Source organism: Caretta caretta, chromosome 10, assembly GCF_965140235.1.
Source record: "Caretta caretta isolate rCarCar2 chromosome 10, rCarCar1.hap1, whole genome shotgun sequence".
In the NCBI taxonomy this organism is placed as follows: Eukaryota; Metazoa; Chordata; order Testudines; family Cheloniidae; genus Caretta; species Caretta caretta.
Genome location: NC_134215.1, coordinates 32,296,742 through 32,312,056, shown reverse-complemented (window position 1 = coordinate 32,312,056; position 15,315 = coordinate 32,296,742). Strand labels below are relative to the sequence as shown.

Here is a 15,315-nt window from a genome sequence, read left to right as displayed (position 1 = left end):
TTGAGGTAAAAGGTCTAGTAATCTATGGGAGAAGGGCACCCCAACATTAGTGGGGTGTGGAAGTTCAAATAAGGAAGAGGGGCTGAAATGCTACTGAATACGCATTAGACTTAGTGGAGTCAGTATAACACATTATCAAAGCTGTATCACAGCCTGCATGCCTGGGACAGGCCAAGACAATGACCACGGGTGATGGTGACATGGAAAATAATGATTAACACTTCAGGTTGTTCTGCAATGGATGGAGTGAGTATATGGCTGCTCAGATGCTCATTCTATGTTCTCTCTATCTCATTGGGTTGGAGTGTTTGTACCTTTGCTATCTGTGTTAATAAAACTATTGCAAATCCAGAACGTTTTTGCTAAGTGCAAATGTTGCAACTGTGGACGCCAGGGATCCCAAGTGATTCTAGTAATACTGGGCCTGATCTTGGGACAAGAACCTACCAAACCTTAGAGTGTTAGCTGGGAATTCTTAGGTAATCCATATAGTTAATACACAATTGTTTCTGTCATTGGAGGATTTTAAGAACAGGTTAGACAAACACCTTCCAGGAATGGTCTAGTTATTACATAGTCTTGCCCTGAGTGCAGGAGACTGGACTAGATGACCTCTCAAGGTCCCTTTCAGTCCTATACATCTATGATTCTATGCCATAAGGCTGGCCAGCATCCCTGAAGGGGTGTACAATGCTGCATGGAAACAACCTCCTGTTAAGAGCTAGCTGTCCCTAGCCAACAGCTATCCTTTACTAACTTGGTTTCTTGGGACTTTCTCCATATGCTTGAATCTCAGCCTTTGTATCTCACCTTCCCGCCCTCAGAGAATGAGGACACCCCATTACCCAGAGATCTTATTTTCAAGTCCCCTGGATTGCTAGTCCTACAAGGGCATGGACTCTAAAGGGGACACTGGCCCAAACATGTTTCCATGTGAGCATCAGGGTTTCTCCAGACAATACAGTTCAGCAGGGACATTTCTACTGATAGGAACTCTTAGCTCCTCCAAGGACTCCTGCATGCATTCTCGTGGGTCACTAAACAGGCTACCCACAAAGGACACAGGCACCTTTGCCTTTTATGACAGCTGTATTATTCTCTCCAGTTTCCAAGACTCTCTCAGAAACCAGAAATGAAACCATCCTTATTGGCACATTCCATGCAACAGACAGGTTTGTTTCATTCCTGTGTCCTCAACAGAGGGGCAATATGCCCACCCATTTGGGGAGGTTGCTTGTTGTGTGTGAGCATCTGCCCGACTAAGCTCAGCAGCACAGCCCTGAGAATGCAGCTGATTATGTAGCCTATTCTCCTGTCCTTGGCTAGACAGTAGGTACCACAATAACAAACACCACACACCACCATGTAGGTTCTACAGAGAATGTTGTTTACTATACTTGCTATATTATTTTAATTCTGCAGGTATCATGGGAATCTGTATATAGGCCATGTGTCTGTGTCTATACATTTCTGGGAGGGTGGGTGGTTCTTTGAAATGCTCTTCAGAGCCAAGAGGACAATCCCTATCTGATCACACCAGTTTATAGGCAGGCTGGATATTTGGGGCTTAGCCTACTTGGGAATGCCCTTTAATTATAACTTGTCAATCTAAACCTCATGTAAACATTGCTCTGAGTCGACCATAGGGCAGTTACATGAGAAAATAATTGAAACCAGGCAATTAGAGGTTGCCTTTGAAAAATTATGTCTAAGTTTCTAAGTAGGCAGACACTGAAGTTTCATGTCTCTGGAACACTGCATGAGCGGCTGTTTGCAATTGCCATTTAAAAAGGTATTTCATGGCAATGAAAGGCTTTCAGACACTAGCATTAATTATCTTGTACTTCTCAAATGCCTTTCATCTTAGGAGCTCAACATGTTTACGTAAATGCTGATTAATCCCACACCTCTCTTGCAAGGTACATTAGGGACAGGACTATTACCCCTGCTTGATAGATGAGGAAACTGAGTCACAGAGAGGCAAAGTGACTTGAACATGGCTGTACAGTGAATCAGTGCCAGAACAGAACTACGGTAGAACCTCAGAGTGACCAGTCAATCACACACCTCGTTTGGAACCAGAAGTATGCAGACAGCAGCAGAGACCAAAAAAAGTGGGGAGTACAGTACAGTACTGCGTTAAACGTAAACAACTAAAAAATAAAGGGAAAGTTTAAAAAAAAAGATTTGACCAGGTAAGGAACCTGAGCTGGTTTCACTTAAATTCAGATGGTTAAAAGCAGCATTTTTCTTCTGCATAGTAAAGTTTCAAAGCTGCATTCAGTCAATGTTCAGTTGTAAACTTTTGAAAGAACTATAACATTTTGTTCAGAGTTACGAACAACCTCCATTCCCAAGGTGTTTGTAACTCTGAGGTTCTACTGTAGAACCAAGTGTTTCTGCCTCTCCCTTCTCTGTTCCTGCCACGAGAACCACCTGCCATTTCGACTTTTAAGGACACCAACAAAAAGTGATCGTTTTACAGTTGCCAACTTCAGGAAGTCCCTTCATTGCACCACAGAAAATAAAGGCCATTAAAAATCACACCCCCGTTTAAATCAACTAAGCACTGCAGACCTCATGAAAACAAGTGAGCTCCTCCCCGCCAGAAGCCACGTACACACTGCTGGGGCAGTGAGAGAGGTCAACCCTGTAGAGCCCCCATCCCAGGCACTGCTCTAGGAACTGCTCACACAGCTCCTTTCCAGGAACTAAAACAGGACTTTGCCTTGTGCCTAGAGCAAGGGGATCCCTTCCAGCCCCACCATCTAAAGGCCCTGCTCCCCATTCTCGAGGCAGTTTTTGGCTTTTGCTCCTAGGCCCCTGGGATGCTCCCTGCTGTTGAAAGGATGAGGTGTTACAGAACATGCAGTGTCCTATGGCTTCCAAAACGTGCTCTTTTCTAACCACCTGCCACTCGCCTTTGTCTGGTAGATCCTGATAACTGCAGCAGGACCAGCTGAGTGGGTCACCGTGTCCTTCCCTCCTCGCCTCTAGGTTCTGCTTCAGAACAGCCTCCCCTCCCCTCTCCGCCCGACCAGACTAAATCATCTCACCTCTGTTTGGGGGGCAGTTTGCCAGCCCTCTTCTCCTCTTCCTCCAGTCGCCTGCGTGCTTCTTCCAGCTGCGTCAGAGGGTTGGGGGCTGGGTTGGGCGGCATGGTAGGATCTTGAATGAACGGGTGAGAAGGCTGGGCGATGTTCCTGAGCTGGGCACTGACCCAGGGGTGCACAGCGACAGGGCGCTCGATGGAGAGAGGTCTGGGCATATCATGGGCCAGCTGCTTCTTGGCACCTGAGGAGCTTCACACACAAACACAACAACATTTGACCCATGCAGGCATGTCCCCTGATGGCTCTCAGTGCTTCACCGACTAGACACAGTGATCGCCCAGCCACCCTGGGCACTTTCTGCACTGTCACCCAGCTAGGAGGGAATGGAGAATACTATACATCCAGCTCCAGCGCTAGGGAGGATTTAGGGGGGTACCAAGGAACCGTCTGAGATGGAATTTTTCAAGGCCACTGGGGAAAGCAACCAGCTTCCTACAAAATGGGACCTGGGGTCACATATGGTTGGGACCTATTTTATGAGTCATATGAGACATCCAATCCATGTAAATAAAACTAATAGGAGTTAGATAAAAAAGAGCGGTCACTCCCCTGTGCAGTAAGGTGTTCGAGATGTGCCCCTCTGGGTGCCTCGCGTGCTCTCGATTGGAGACTGTCATTAGCAGTGTCCATTCAGCCCATGCACACGCTGCAGATATCCTCATGCCCCTTGCTGCGTGGGCGAACTGCCCTCAGCTCCTTCTCCACTGCTGAGCCTCCGAAGGAAACTTCAAAGCAGAGGAGAAAGGAGGGCGGGCAGTGCAGCACCCATAGGGGGCACATCTCGAAGAACTACAGTCAATGCACAGGTTATTATTCTCCGAGTAGTGCCCCATGGGTGCTCCAATTCAGGTGACTCCCGAGCAGCATCCCCATAAGACGGAGGCAGCTTCGGAACTGCATTGCCAACTGCTGCATCAGACCTAGAGGCACCGACTCGGGCGTAGTGCCTGGACCATCACGGAGCAGCTCTGCAGATCTCAGATGCCGGGACATTTTGAAGTAAAGCCTACATCTAGACTGAGACCTCGCAGGGTGAGCTGCCACACCAGAACAGGGTGGAATGCTGGCAGCAGCGTACAAGCAGTAATATCCCCAGAAATCCATTTTGATAGCCTTTGGGCAGAAACAGCACGCCTTTTAGATCTGTCTGCAAATGAAACAAACAGTCTAGATTTACAAATGATTTAGTCATATCCAGATTGATGGCTAACATCTACAGCACGGAAAGCAGTCTCCAGATGGGAATTCTGGCGTTTTGGAAGAATACTGGTGGGTAAATGATCTGATTGAGATGAAACTCAAAAGACACTTTAGGAGGAAACCTGGAGTGTGGCAGTAAGGAAACCCTGTCCTTGTAGAACCCTGATAAAGGAGGGTCTGCCATGAAGGCCCTGATCCCTCCAACTCGGAGCGCTGATGTAATAACCACTAAAAAGGCAGTCTTGATAGACAAATACAGTAAAGGGCAGGTTGCCAGCAGCTCAAAAGGGGGTTTCATGACATTATTAAGAACAAAATTAAGGTCCCAAACTGGGGTGGGGACTTTCATCTGTGGAGAAAGGTTTTCCAGACCTTTCATGAACCTTACAGTTGTAGGGTGAGGAAACAGCAAGAACTCCACAATGGTGGCATGAAAAGCTGTAAGGTGGCCAAACGAACCTTGAGAGAACTAACTGACAGTCCAGATTGCTTTCATTGCAGCAGGTAACCCAGAACAAGCGGAAGAGAGGTGGATTTGGGAACAGCTCCCTGGAGTTCACACCAGTCACTAAATCATCTCCGCCTTTTGAAGGTAAGCATTTCTGGTAGACTCCTTCCTACCATTTAGAAATATCTGTTGTACCTCTGCAGAACAAGCTGACTAACCCCATGAACCATCAAGGAGTCATGCCTTGAGGCGAAGAATGCTCAGATTGGGATGCAGCAGTGGATCGTCATCCTGGGAGAGCAGTAGAGGAGTGTCTAGGTGAAGCAGGTAAAGAAACCATGCCTGCCTCAACCATGGGGCTATTAGGATAATTCTGGCCTTGTTCTGTCTGATTTTGTTCACAACTCTGAGAATCAGAGGCACCAGGGGAAAAGCATAGAATATCATAGAATATCAGGGTTGGAAGGGACCTCAGGAGGTCATCTTGTCCAACCCCCTGCTCAAAGCAGGACCAATCCCCAACTAAATCATCCCAGCCAGGGCTTGTCAAGCCTGACCTTAAAAACTTCTATTCCACCAACTCCCTAGGTAACGCGTTCCAGTGTTTCACCACCCTCCTAGTGAAAAAGTTTTTCCTAATATCGAACCTAAACCTCCCCCACTGCAACTTGAGACCATTACTCCTTGTCTATCATCTGCTACCACTGAGAACAGCCTAGCTCCATCCTCTTTGGAACTCCCTTTCAGGTAGTTGAAAGCAGCTATCAAATCCCCCCTCATTGTTCTCTTCCACAGACTAAACAATCCCTCAGCCTCTCCTCATAAGTTCCCTCAGCCTCTCCTCATAAGTCATGTGTTCCAGTCCCCTAATCATTTTTGTTGCCCTCCGCTGGACATTTTCCAATTTTTCCACATCCTTCTTGTAGTGTGGGGCCCAAAACTGGACATGGTGAGGCCTCACCAATGTCGAATAGAGGGGAATGATCACATCCCTCAATCTGCTGGCAATGCCCCTACTTATACATCCCAAAATGCCATTGGCCTTCTTGGCAACAACGGCACACTGTTAACTCATATCCAGCTTCTCGTCCACTGTAACCCCTAGGTCCTTTTCTGCAGAACTGCTGCCTAGCCATTCGGTCCCTAGTCTGTAGCGGTGCATGGGATTCTTCCGTCCTAAGTGCAGGACTCTGCACTTGTCCTTGTTGAACCTCATCAGATTTCTTTTGGCCCAATCCTCTAATTTGTCTAGGTCCCTCTGTATCCTATCCCTACCCTCCAGCGTATCTACCTCTCCTTCCAGTTTAGTGTCATCTACAACCTTGCTGAGGATGCAATCCACACCATCTTCCAGATCATTTATGAAGATATTGAACAAAACCGGCCCCAGGACCGACCCTTGGGGCACTCCACTTGATACTGGCTGCCAACTAGACATGGAGCCATTGATCACTGCCTGTTGAGTCCGACAATCTAGCCAACTTTCTATCCACCTTATAGTCCATTCATCCAGCCCATACTTCTTTAACTTGCTGGCAAGAATACTGTGGGAGACAGTGTCAAAAGCTTTGCTAAAGTCAAGGAACAACATGTCCACTGCTTTCTCCTCATCCACAGAGTCAGTTATCTTGTCATAGAAGGCAATTAGATTAGTCAGGCATGACTTGTCCTTGGTGAATCCATGCTGACTATTCCTGATCACTTTCCTCTCCTCTAAGTGCTTCAGAATTGATTCCTTGAGGACCTGCTCCATGATTTTTCCAGGGACTGAGGTGAGGCTGACTGGCCTGTAGTTCCCAGGATCCTCCTCCTTCCCTTTTTTAAAGATTGGCACTACATTAGCCTTTTTCCAGTCATCCGGGACTTCCCCCGATTGCCATGAGTTTTCAAAGATAATGGCCAATGGCTCTGCAATCACACCTGCCAACTCCTTTAGCACTCTCAGATGCAGCGCATCCGGCTCCATGGACTTGTGCTCATCCAGCTTTTCTAAATAGTCCTAAAAGCATGAAACAGCTTTATCATCCAAGTGAGGAGAAAGGCATCCCCTAAGAAATTGCGACCTAATCCCCTCTTGAACAGAGCAGATGGCATTTTTTGTCTGTAGCTGTCCCGTTTCTGGAAACCCCAAAGCCTGAACTATGCCAACAAGAAACTGGGAATACAACTCCCATTCGTAGTCTTGGGAAAAATACCTGCTGAGAGCATCGGCTGTGACATTTCCCTGCCCAGGAGATATACTGCTAGAATTCTTATGCAATGTTTCATAACCTTATTGCTTCGGTGCACAGGGAAGGCGATCTCACGCCTCCCTGCTGGTTGATACAGAACATGCAGGCCCCATTGTCTCTCATGACTCCGATAGACCTGTGTCTGATGAGAGGCAGAAAATGAAGGCAGGTATTTCTAACTGCTCTGAGCTCCAACAGGCTGGTGTGGAGGTTGGTTTCTTGGGGTAGCCATCTGCCCTATACTGTGAGAGCATTGAGGTGCGTGCCCCATCCTAACAGAGATGCATCCATGGTTGTGGTTACCATTGGTGTCAGCTGGAAGAAGGGAACTCCTGTGCCTATATTGCAATGAGCCTGCCACCAGTCTAGGGAGCATTTCACCCACTGAGGAACTGAACCTGTTTGTTGACAGTAGTTTTCAAACTTTTTTATTTGTGGACCCCTAAAAATTTCAAATGGAAGTGTGAACCTCTTTGGAAATCTTAGACATGTCTGTGGATCCCCTGGGATCCATGGCCATAGATTGAAAACCACTGATCTAGGCTGTCTGGTTGGTGAGTAAACTGATCTAAGGCACCCCTGGAAACAGTGAAGAGTAATCTTGCATGTTCTGCCACAAAAGTGCAAGTCGCTATGTGATGTAGAAGTTGAAGACAGTTTTTGACTGAAGTCCATTTTTCTTTGGCATGAGGAAGTACCTCAGATAGAAGCCCCTTCCCCTGTGTTGAGTGGGGACCAGCTCTATCACTCCTGAACAAAGGAGGGAGTTTATTTCCTGTCTTGTTAAGAGCTCATGAGACGCGTCCCTGAAGAGGGATGTGGAAGGGGAATGAGGAGGAGAGAGGTAGATAAAATGGATGGTGTAGCCTGATGATATTATCTCCAGCACCCGTTTGCCCAAGGTGATACACCCCCATGCTTGTCGGAAATGGGAGAGTTGCTCTCCAAATGGGGGGAGGTGGGCAAATCACTGGAGCTGACAGGCTAAAGAGAGGGGAGGGTCCAAACCCTACATCATCCTGTCAAAACTGGTGCTTTGAAGATGAAGCCTGCTATGAATTTGTGCCGGGTGGGTTAGAGGATCTCTGGAGGCTACGTCTCTTTTTGGAGGTTCCGTTGATCTCTGAAAACCAGAGAATTCCATCGGGTGGAATATTTGAGTCGTTTGTCATCTACTGAATTTTCTTTTGTTTGCGGAGTGTAGACAACTAACAAATGTAATGTGACCCTGGAGTCTTTCAGGGTATGCAACGATTCGTTGGTATTCTCTGTGAACAACTTCAGACCATCAAATGGGAAATCCTCTACCATATTCTGGAATTCTCTGGAGAAACCAGACAGCTCAAGAAAAAGGGGGTTCTTATATGGGTACCCAGAACCCTGGAGACATATCAATAATACTGAAGGTAGGTCTCCATCATCGATCTCTTCTTCCTCTAATGGGGGAGCACTGAGCGAAAGAGGAAGTGATGGTACCGGGACGTATAAGGGTCCGGAGACAAAGTGGTTCTTGGTACCAAGAGATGCTTGTTACCTGCACGAAACAGAGACTCTCGTTCAGCAGTCACCGGTAAGTCCTTCGGGTACCAAAAGTCTTGTGGTGCCGAGTGGCGTTGCAGTATTGACGGCCCAGCACGCTTGTCCCTGTAGGATGGTACTGAGGGTTTTGAGTACTTCACAGGTGGTGCTGCTGTAGATGGGGGCTTAGTTTTACATGGGACTTGATTTTCCGGATCTTCAGTGCCCTGGATTTGAAGGCTAAACAGAAGTTACACTTCTGTAAGATGTGAGACTCTCCTAGACTGCGAATGCACTTAGAGTGTCTGTCATTAACTGGGATAGCCTCTCTAAGTGAGAGGCAATGTTTAAACCCTGGAGAAGGAGTATGCCCCTTGCATGGAGGATTTCCTTGGAGGAAATAAAACACTCTCTCAAATAACCAGTAACTAACTACCAAACTAAGCAGCTAAAGTAAAACAAACTCAGAACTACATCAGCAAGCAGCTGAGGCACGCACAATGAAGACATGCTCAGCTCTGTCTCAGGCTGTGGTGGGTCAGAAGGAATTGGGGACAGTTTGCCCATACAGCCTGAGATAGCTGGGGGGCGGGAGAGGGCATGAGGATATCAGCAGCGAGTGTGTGGGATGAACGGACACCGCTAATGAAAGTCTCTACTGGTAGGCGAGTGGGGCACCCACGGGGACACTACTCGAAGAATATTCTCTTTCAAAATTCTCCTAATAGACTTCCATAGAGCATGCGCTGGTAAGTGATGGCTCCATTTCCAGGCTATGTATCCCATTTGCTCACTATATTTTGCAATGTTGTCGTAGCTGTGTCAGTCCCAGGATATTAGAGAGACAAGGTGAGTGAGGTAATAGCTTTTATTGGACCAACTTCTGTTGGTGAGAGAGACAAGTTGTCGAGCTGACACAGAGCTCTCTCTAGCTCGAAAGCATATCTCCTTCACTGGCAAAAGTTGGTCCAGTAGAAGATATTATCTCCTCTGCCTTGTGTCTGTCACTATTTTTTGGCATATCCATGTGCAGTCAGCGCTGCAGCACAGTGAGGGTCCTTCTCAAGCAGAACCAGTGGCACAGGGTGACTCATAATCAGTAGCTCAAACTTGCCATGGCCTGGCACTTCGAGTCTCATTAACATGCTATGCAGCCAGACAATTGTGGGCACCACTACAGGGGGAGAGAGGAAAACAAGAGACTATCAATGAGCAAAAAGGAGACTAGCATGGTAAAGCCAAGTGCTGGAATTTCTTGCAGGTACAGTAGACACCTAGAACATCCAATCCTGCACTGCCAGGGTGCAGCTTAAGTTGGCCACATGTGCAGTCAGCACTTAGTTAATAATTCTGTTGATCATGTGTGGCCGGACTAGTATCCAGCTCCCGAAACTGCTGGCTCTCAGGGCTGGCTGGAGAAGTCACGGCTGAGTGCTGCCAGCAAGCCAAGCAGCCACAACTATGAATCCAGCCAGACAGGGAGCAGATCTGCTGAGTTAGAAAGGGTCTTCTGGGAAAGTCTCTTTTCTGCCCACACATTAAAGGGCTGAATATATTCCAGGGCTAGTGCATCCTGGTAAGCCAGAGCTCTTGGGACTCTGGAGGGCATGGAACTGAACACAGCCACCTGCTGGCACTGCCAGGGCGCCTGCTTCCAGCCCTCCATGTCTGAGGAGTGGTTCTTGAGAACCCCTGTAACCAGGCTCAGCTAGGGCTGGGGGCGCTTCGATACAGCTAGGCACATGAGAACGCGTTTAGTCATTTTATTCGGAGTCAAAACACCCTGTCTGTACAACCAAACCCCACACACCTGTCATGAACTTGTGGCATCTCAATACAGACTCCGGCCATCCCCACATGGGGTGCCCGAACAAGATGCAGGGCTCCCGAAGAGCTGAGCCCTCATAACTGTGCTCTCACACCTCTTCCCACTGCCCCCAGGAATGCTGCTGTACAATGGTATGCAGGCTCTACTCTGCCAAGCCCTTACCCATGGCTTGTTTTCTTATGCCTGCTGATCTCCTTCTCTCCTTCGATGATCCACTGCAGGATTTTCTGGTTCCTCTCCATGTCCTCAGGAGATCCGGGCACCTCATAGCTGGCACCATCACTTTTCCCTGAATCGGTCTTCTTGACATTCCTTTTTGAAAGTAGACTCGCTTTGCCACTGCAAGAAGAAGGCTTGAGACATTAGCTACTCATCTGAACTCCCAGACAGCAGAGAAGTGGCAGACTTGGGACACTTCTGCTTTCTAGCTACACTCAGGTGGCAGCTCAATGCCCCTGAATGACAGCCCCACAATCTGAACTGGTTTACAGAAGCTCAGCAACACAGCTTGGGGATATCCCAGTGATACGTGGAATTACCTCTGCCCTGCGATCCAACCCACCAGTTTTCAGTAGTTTAAATCAAAGACTAGGCTGTGCTTTAGGCTGAAAGTTGCCTGGAGCCTGGATCACCCGGATATATCCCACCTAACCAATTCGCTACCACTGCAGGGGCCTTGGGCATTGGTGGCATCTTGGTCTTGCCTGTCCTCTGCCTGTGCAACACAACAGTTTAGTCTCCAGAGGACTGAAATACTTTAGTCTACCCAAGTTATTGGCTCAAAGCAGGGATAACTAACTGGGTGAAATTGGCTGGCCTGGATCATCAGACTAGATAATCTAATGGTCCCTTCTGGTCTTAAATGCCATAAAACTAGGAAGGGCTGAGGCAGTGTATATGCCTGTTTAAGTCGCAAGGATGCCAGGCCTCTCACCCGTTCTACACTGTGATGATTATCCTGTCACGCAAGGAAGGCTGCGCATGGCTGCCCTCTGGAGCCAGGGGACTTCTCCATTGCCAAAGGGGTCACAGCAATGTGACACAATTACAGCTGTCAATTAATAGCAGTTAACTCACGAGATTAACTCAAAAAATTAATTGTGATTAATAAAGTTAATCGCATTGTTAAACAATAGAATACCAACTGAAATTTATTAAATATTTTTGGATGTTTTTCTACATTTTAAAATATACTGTATTGATTTCAGTTACAACACAGAATACAAAGTGTACAGTGCTCACTTAATATTATTTTTGATTACAAATATTTGCACTGTAAATATGATAAAGAAAGAATATTTTTCAATTCACCTCATACAAGTACCATAGTGCAATCTCTTTGTCGTGAAAGTGCAACTTACAAATTCATATTTTTTTTGTTACATAACTGCACTCAAAAAACAAAACGATGTAAAATTTTAGAGCCTACAAGTCCACTCAGTTGTACTTCTTGTTCAGCCAATCACTAAGGCAAACAAGTTTGTTTACATTTATGGGACATAATGCTGCCCACTTCTTATTTACAGTCACCTAAAAGTGAGAACAGGCGTTCACATGTGTTCACATTTGTAGCCGGCATTATAAGGCATTTATGTGCCAGATATGCTAAACATTCGTATGCCCCTTCATGCTTCGGCCACCATTCCAGAGGACATGCTTCCATGCTGATGATGCTCGTTACAAAAAAATGTGTTAATTACATTTTGACTGAACTCCTTGGAGGAGAATTGTAGGTCTCCTGTTCTGTTTTACCCACATTCTGCCATATATTTCTTGTTATAGCAGTCTTGGATGTTGACCTAGCACATGTTGTTAGTTTTAAGAACACTTTCACTGCAGATTTGACAAAATGCAAAGAAGGTACCAATGTGAGATTTCTAAAAATAGCTACAGCACTCCTGGCTGAACAAGAAGTAGGACTGAGTGGACTTGTGGGCACTAAAGTTTTACATTGTTTTATTTTTATTTTTGAGTCCAGTTATTTTTTTGTACATAATTCTACATTTGTAAGTTCAACTTTCATGATAAGGTGATTGCATTACATTATTTTTATTAGGTGAATTGAAAAATACTATTTCTTTTGTTTTTTACTGTGCAACTATTTGTAATTAAAAATAATAATATAAAATGAGCACTGTACACTTTGTATTCTGTGTGGTAATTGAAATCAATATATTTGAAAATGTAGAAAACTACCATTTATTTGAATATTTTTGGATTTCTATTATTAACAGTGCGATTCATCGCGATTGAATCGCTTGACAGCCCTAGATGCAATGCTTGGCAGATCATCCTGGTGAGGGAGTGAAAGACTGGGCTAAATGCCAAACTCTTAGCCTCAACATGGCAACATAGCCCAATCTTAGACCATCCGGCCAGTTCTGGATCTGAAATATACCACCCAGAATAGGATTTGCCACTCCAGATCAGAGCATTGCTCCAAGTCTGGGTCTCTTCTTCCTTCCACACAAGATCAGACTGCGGACTCATCGAGAGTCTGATACCCCAGGCCTACCAAGTCCAGTGTTCTCCTTGACGCTTCAGAATAGGGCAAATGACTGAGTAATACCCCAGAGGGGAAACTCCTTCCTGGTCTCCCCATAGGCTCTCTGCTTATGTCTTGAGTACACTGTGAAGCTTCTCTGCAACCAAAAGAGCTCACTCTTTATTTTACATCAGGGCTAGATTCCAGGAAACGCAGCAATCCCTGAGAGCCCGTGCCTGTAGGATGCTGCCAGGCTGCAATGTGAACTGCCCCAGTGCAGGGCTTTTAGACTCTTCAACACCTACTCCCCCCAAGGACTATATACCAACCTGTCCTGGTGGAGTATTCGAGCAGCCCTCTTCCAGAGTCCTGCAGAACTAGCTCATGCCAGCCCATCATCAACCTCCACCCTCCCACCCCCTCCCCCTCCTCCAAATGAATCAGTTCTGGTCTCCCTCCCCCACTTCTGCTTTGTGGGCTCCTCTGCGCATCTGCCCCGATCCCTCTGCTCTCTGGCCCCCACTACCCTACCCTTAAAGGGGAAGCACAACTGCTCTCCTCCCCTTCCTCCTGGGGAAAATGCAGCAGCTTCAGCCTCTCTGCTCCTCCTCCTATCAAAGGAGCTGTGTTGCTTAGGCTGCTCTATTCTGTGCCCCACACCTCCCATCCTAGGGAGGAGTTAGTGACTCTCCAGGCCCACTCAGCCAGTTTGCCCACCAAAGCTCCTACTACCTGGGGCTTGCAGCCAGCCCTCTCAATTAGTTCCACACTGTGACATTTATTAGTACAGGGGATTTACTGAGCACCCATCAGCGGGGTCAGAATGAAATCTGGATGATGCCTACAAGAATAATGCAATAATGTAACTAACAAAACCCGGCCCAATGGAACAGGAACAAACTCTCATCACTGCCTTCTCCCCTGCACCTGAGCAGAAAGAGAGGTGGGAACAGGGGAAGTGAAGATGGAACAGGAAGAAATTTTAGATCCTCCAGTGATCGTCCTCAGGCAGATGGTCCCAAGAAATGGCCCCGTCACTGAGAAACGGCGGCCCTGACTCTATCAGACTGAACGCTGGGATGGAGGGCTAGGTCAACTTAGCTAATCTTGGTTACTTTTGCAAGACAGGGACAGGAAGTTCCAGCAAGTCCCTTTGGTCCTGAATTATGAAGGGCTCTTACGCACTTGCATTGACACTCCCCATTAACAAGGCCCTGAAACAAAGCCATTAGTTTGGGGGCTGTGAATGCAGGATGTGAGGAGAAGCCAACTTTTAGGCACCTTCAGCACATTGAGAGAGCCTAGGTACAGCACACAGAGATCCTAGGTACAGCACACAGAGAGCGCCTAGATACAACATTAATATCACCACTAGTAAAGGAGCAAAACAGCCCCCGTGCACTATAGCTGCTGCAGTTCCAGGGCAACTTTAAAGGGAGTCTTTGCAGCAACATACCCCAGAACTGATAAGGGACGGCATGAACGACTGTGGAGAGATCCACTGCTGAAGGAAACGGACTGCCAAGGAGAAGAGCGGCACTCCACCCTGTCCCAACATGGACTGCCATGCTCAGAGAACAGCCCAGAGTGACTCCTGAATTCCACACCTCTGCTACAAGCGGGGACCCAAGCCCATTTTGCGCATTTATTTGCATGATGCAGTCCATTCCCAAGTGACCTTTCTACAAAGCAATGGCTATAGGACTCCCACTGGTCCTGCACTCACCTGTAGCCCAAGGAATCTGCAGGGTTGGGAGCCAGGCCCATGCTTTCAGTGTAGTTCCGGGATTTTGTTGCATAGTTATGTGAATCTACATTCCAAGCAAAGCTGTTTTGCACTCTCTGAGTGGCTTCAGCCTCAATCTGCTCCTTCGGTTTCATCACGCTGTGGTGATGAATGTGGTGGTAGATATGTTTATGGTGGTATAAGTTAGCTGCATCCAGTTTCATTCCTGATTTTGTTGCATGCTTGCCATGCCCTGGAGGTATTGTCCCTTGCATCTTTCCAGCATGGCCACTTTCCGGTGACCGGGGCTTAGGTGAATGGCGGCCTGGTCCAGGGGACTGACAACCTGGCGTTTTCATTACTCGCTGTACATGTTCATCGAGAATGCTCTCTGGATTTTCTTCATGAGCATCTCGCAGCTGCATCCCAGCACAACCCATCTCGGAGTAACGAGGAGTGAAGTGATGCAAGGCCTGGGCAGAAGGCAGCTTGTGGCTAATGACTGAAGGACCAGAAGAGATGTCTGCGTCCTCACCTTCTTCTTCCTGCAGGAAAATGGAAAGAGAGGAGAAACTTCAAGTATAGGTCGTCTATCATATTAGGGGCAGACAGGAAGATAGGCTTGTTTCAAACAACTATCAGCGTGTGTGTGTTTCTCTGACCATATCATAAACAAACAGCTGGGATGTACAGAAGGAAATCCTTGAAAACCATAATTTGATTATATTTAGGAGAAGACAGTTCCTGCTTAAACTGCTGAGTACCT

General features: G+C 47.0%; 1 protein-coding gene across 3 annotated transcripts in view; it reads right to left on the bottom strand.

Moving 5' to 3' along the window:
• The window catches only part of AXIN1 (axin 1), a 225,096-nt gene that overhangs the window by 12,444 nt on the left and 197,337 nt on the right, over window positions 1-15,315 (bottom strand). For all 3 annotated transcript variants that reach the window (XM_048865935.2, XM_048865932.2, XM_048865933.2), the window contains 3 exons: window positions 14,550-15,094; window positions 10,501-10,677; window positions 3,057-3,302 (listed from right to left, as the gene is read on the bottom strand). In XM_048865935.2, coding sequence (XP_048721892.1) covers window positions 3,057-3,302; window positions 10,501-10,677; window positions 14,550-15,094 — 968 coding nt within the window. The remainder of the gene's footprint in view (window positions 1-3,056; window positions 3,303-10,500; window positions 10,678-14,549; window positions 15,095-15,315) is intronic.